At 32.9% G+C, this 5,000-nt stretch overlaps 1 protein-coding gene across 1 annotated transcript in view; it reads left to right on the forward strand.

Annotated features, from left to right (window-relative positions):
• Window positions 1-5,000, forward strand: part of LOC113804378 (neurotrypsin) — a gene marked incomplete at its 5' end in the record, with an annotated part of 14,161 nt that overhangs the window by 6,114 nt on the left and 3,047 nt on the right. The window contains 4 exon segments of the mRNA XM_070136126.1: window positions 1-158; window positions 416-581; window positions 1,338-1,493; window positions 3,606-3,715. The exon segment at window positions 1-158 is cut by the window's left edge and continues 27 nt beyond it. Of these exon segments, the coding sequence (XP_069992227.1) occupies window positions 1-158; window positions 416-581; window positions 1,338-1,493; window positions 3,606-3,715 (590 nt within the window).

Genomic DNA, 5,000 nt, shown 5'->3' on the forward strand with positions numbered 1-5,000 from the left:
GGAGAAGCCCAAGCCACGCAGGAACCCAAGACATCGCGGGCTGCCATATGGGACGTCATTCTGGACTGCAATGGCGACGAGTCACACCTTCACCAGTGTCGTCTGCGCCTCACCAATGACACTTGCGCCACCGTAGCCGCGCTCACCTGTTCCCATGGGTGAGTTCGAAGCTCCAAAGCCGTAAAATGAATTATAATTGGTTTTGTTTGAGAGAGAGAGTGAGTGAGAGGGAGAGGGGAGAGAGGGAGGGAGGAAGGGAGGGAGAGAGACCTTTTCCAACCTTCGTCTGTGAACGAACGAAGACTCCCAATCCCAAAACAACTGAATCAATAAAGAAAGAAAGAAAAATTCGGAACACCCTTTTCCCCAAAGCTCGCCACGAAGACACGAATTTCTAAAACACGAACACACGCAGGCAGGGCAGCGTAGAGGCGCAGCTCCGAGCGACCCTGCCTTCAGACTGCGGCCTCGCTGAAGACGCTTCGAACCGGTACATCGGGCGGCTGGCCAAGGTGCGGGGCGGAACCAGGCAGGCGCGGTTCGACGCCCCGTGGCTGGTGACCCTGAGGCGTAGGCAGGAGGTAGTTTTTTATTTCTCTCTACGTTTTAATTTGTATGTATGTATGCATACATGTATACATAAATACATATATATACACGGACATATATGCATACATGCATATATATATATATATATATATATATATATATATATATATATATATATATATACACATACATACATACATACATACACACAAATATATGTATATCACATACACACAAACACACACACACATACACACACACACACACACACACACACACACACACACATATATATATATATATATATATATATATATATAAATATATATATATATGTATATATATTGTTTATATATAGATATATATATCTGTATAGTATATATATATATATATATATATATATATGTGTGTGTGTGTGTGTGTGTGTGTGTGTGTGTGTGTGTGTATGTATGTGTGTGTGTGTGTGTGTAAAAAAAAAATATATATATATATATATAAATATATATATATTATATTATATATATATGTATATATTATATATATATGTATATATGCATATAGATATGTAAATGTATGTGTATATTAATATAAGTATATTTTCATTTATATAATATACATTTATGTATGTGCGTGTGGTTGCAGGCGCTTGTTCGGAGGAAATGTTAAGGCGAGGAATAACGCTTTACAAAAGGCAATTCCCTTTCGAAAAAAAAAAAAAAAAAAAAAAAAAAAAAAAAAAAAAAAACATGTCGATCAACATCTACTTCCCATTTCCCCGAATATCTCAGCTGGACGACGGCGGCAGACTCGTGTGCGGAGGAGTCATCCTCTCCGAGGACTTCGTGCTGACGGCGGCCCATTGCTTCGGCAGCCTCGGCGCGCGCGCGCTGGTGGTTCGCGCCGGGGACTTCGACGCTGATTTCGTCGAGGGAAGCTTCGAGCAGGTGAAGGAAAACGAATGTGCTTATGAATGTTTATGTATAAGAAATGTAAATAATATGTAGATATATAATGTATAATGTATAATATATATATATATATATATATATATATATATATATATATATATATATATATGCAAGAGACAAATTCTTCATTTTCCAAATCTATCATTTATTCTAATCAAATTTGTAAAGGTCATGTTAGTAAATTTTTCATATACTATTTTATTAAAATGTAGGCCTATTCTAACTGTATTTACTGGTCTGTTAAATTTTTGGGTAACGTGACTTTTAATGGTTTTTAAGGCTCGTGCGGTAAAATGAATTCATTCCTCTGTTTAGTGTGTTCCAAATTTTATAAGTCATAGAAACATTTTTAACCATTATTTTATTCAATAGATAAATAATAATGAACAGATGGCATATCATTATGTAATTCTTAGCAATAAATATAATAATTTAAACAAGCAGCATTCTCAACTTAACAAATTTTTAAGGTTGACTCTGTATCTTCCTTTTTCCTAATAAACCAAGAGTCATTTTAATAAATAAATAAATATATATATATATATATATATATATATATATATATATATATATATATATATATGAGATGGAATCGAGACGACGCACCTGGCCTATCAGGGTTTTTTTCATGCTTTTACGAGGACTTACGCCATTTGTTCTCTTCCTTGAATCTTTATCAATTTTCTCTCTGGCTCATTTCGGAGAGCGACTTATCCATATTCACTAATTCTGACCTTGCTTATTACTAATACACTTTCAGCAAAAACAGTTTTCTAATGGAGACTCTAATGCAGTTACATCACCATATACTCAATCTCCTTTTCTATCTTCAACCACATCATTTCCTCAACCACATCACATCGCCACGTCGGACATTCCCTTGCCAGCGATCCTTTCGGGGCCAGACGGAGGTGCAGGAGAGTCGCTCCCCTTCTTCCCTTGCGAGTCTCCGGAGGGCAACGGGGAGCCGATGACTGCGCCGTTGGTAGTTCCTCCGTCGAGCCCAGCCGCTCTTGGTGGGCTTGGTCTTTAACTGCTGGATGCTGTCCCGGCTTGGGAGACAGCTGGTCCTGCTGACCGAGCGTGCCCTCCAACCGCCTGTGCTGGCTCCTCCGCAGGGCCATCTTCCTTAACTGCTTTGCTTGTGGTGGCACCCGCGCCTCTTTGCTGCTCCGCGCATCTGCAATCATCTCATCACAGTTGCAAACACGCCTTGAAGCATGCATGTCATGCCTGATAATCTCTTTACTGATATAACCTAATTTGCCGATGTTACTTGTGCTACCAGTGTGATTGCTATTACCTTTTTATCACACGAACAAGGAGCAAAGACAATCCCTAGCCACTGCCTACCGATGCAAGGGACACGTATTTTCCTATTCAGATTATCCTATTTATTCTAATCTAATTTTCGTAAAGATGTCATTTAGTTGAATTTTTCATATACCATTTTATTAAGATGTAGGCCTATTCTAACTGTATTTACTGTTCCGTTACATTTTCGGGTAGCGAGACTTTTAACGGTTTTTACGGCTCGTGCGGTGGGAATGAATGCATTCCTGTTTGGTATGTTCCAAATTTTATAACAGGCATAGAAACGTTTTAAACATAAATATAATAATATATATGTGTATATATAAACATATTTATATGTTATATATATATATATATATATATATATATATATATATATGTATAAATTTATATATGTTATATATATACATATATAAGTATATATATATATATATATATATATATATATATATATATATATATATATATATATATATATACATACATACATAAGTGTGTATATATATGTATATATATATATATATATATATATATATATATATATATATATATATATATATATATATTACATATACATATATATACATATACATGTGTGTGTATATTTACATATGTATAAGTGTATATTTACATATGTATATATTTTTATTGTATATATACATATCGATCGCTAGATAGATAGATTTGCATATGTTACTATGCACACATTGATATCAGTATTTTACAGTTCCCTCCATTTTTACAGTTTCCCTTCAAAGTTCTTTCCAATTTCAGGAGCTCATGATCGACAAGGTCATAATTCACGAGGATTTCGAAAAGATGCATTTTCTGGACAACGACATCGCCCTCGTCAAGATAGAGCGAAACAATGGCCGAGGATTTAGGTATTTTCTTTCTTTTTCTATTAGAGTATTTTTAATGTTTTTTTTTTCTTTTTTTTTCTTCGTATTTTTTATTTTTGAGTTAGGTTAGGATTCTTTTTCTCATATTTTCGAAAATTTGCTTTTAATTTTTATTATTTTTAATAATAATAATGATAATAATAATAATAATAATAATAATTACTATTATTGTTATCATTATCATTATCAATATTTTTTGTGTCATTATTATTGTTTTTATTTTTATTATTTGATTAGTATTATAACTATCATTATTATTATCATCATTGGCATTGCTATCCTTAATAATATTATTATTGCTACCATTATTATTATTATTATTATTATCATTATCTTCTTCAATCATTATTGTTTTCATATTATTAGAAGTAAAAGTACCATCATCATTTTTTCACGAGGTTCAGTTATCTTTGAGGTTATCTTGACGATAGGGGGGAGGGGAGGGGAGGGGGGGAGAGGAATCTACATATTCTTTTTATAATTTCTTTATTTCTTTTTATTCTTATATTTTATTTTGTTTATTTCTTATTTTATTTATTTTCTATCAATCAAAATGAGGTTTTTATTCACAATCTGGTTGATGAGTTTAGAGACATTTTTGAGGTTCAATTCTCTAATCTGGGTGATGAATTTGCATAAAATGGGATTATATTTATGAATAGCGGGAGGAATATCATAATTTTCCGTAAGATTTGATTTAACACACTAAGAATGGTATTGATTCAATGTCGTGTGTGTCGTTTTGATAGAATTCTTAATCTTAATACAGTCATAGAGATAAGAAAGAGATTATTGTTAGTATTAATCATATATCTTTACAATGTGATTATTATATGAACATTTTCATGAACACAATTCGTAAATACTTGGATTTCAGTTGACATTTTCCAGAAATTAAAAAGGTAGATTTTTTTACATACCTAAATAAATGGTTATTCGATTCGAAACAAAATTCATAAATTCCACAATTCTTAGTTTCCAGTTTTATTTCCACGTGAAAGAAAGATATGATGATTGTCATAACAATGTTGATGTTAATTATGACAGAAATGATAATGATAATGGTAATGATGATGATGTTGATGGTAATGAAAGTTAATGATAATGATAATGATAATGATAGTGTGGGTATGATAATAATAATGATGATAATGGTTGTGTAAAACAATAATGATAACAGTATTAACTAGAATCAGAGAGCGCATACCTCCGCCAAGACAATAAGGTCACTGATGCAATTCAAATAACCACATAAAGAACGTCATGG

Source organism: Penaeus vannamei, chromosome 21 (assembly GCF_042767895.1).
Source record: "Penaeus vannamei isolate JL-2024 chromosome 21, ASM4276789v1, whole genome shotgun sequence".
NCBI classification, from domain to species: Eukaryota; Metazoa; Arthropoda; class Malacostraca; order Decapoda; family Penaeidae; genus Penaeus; species Penaeus vannamei.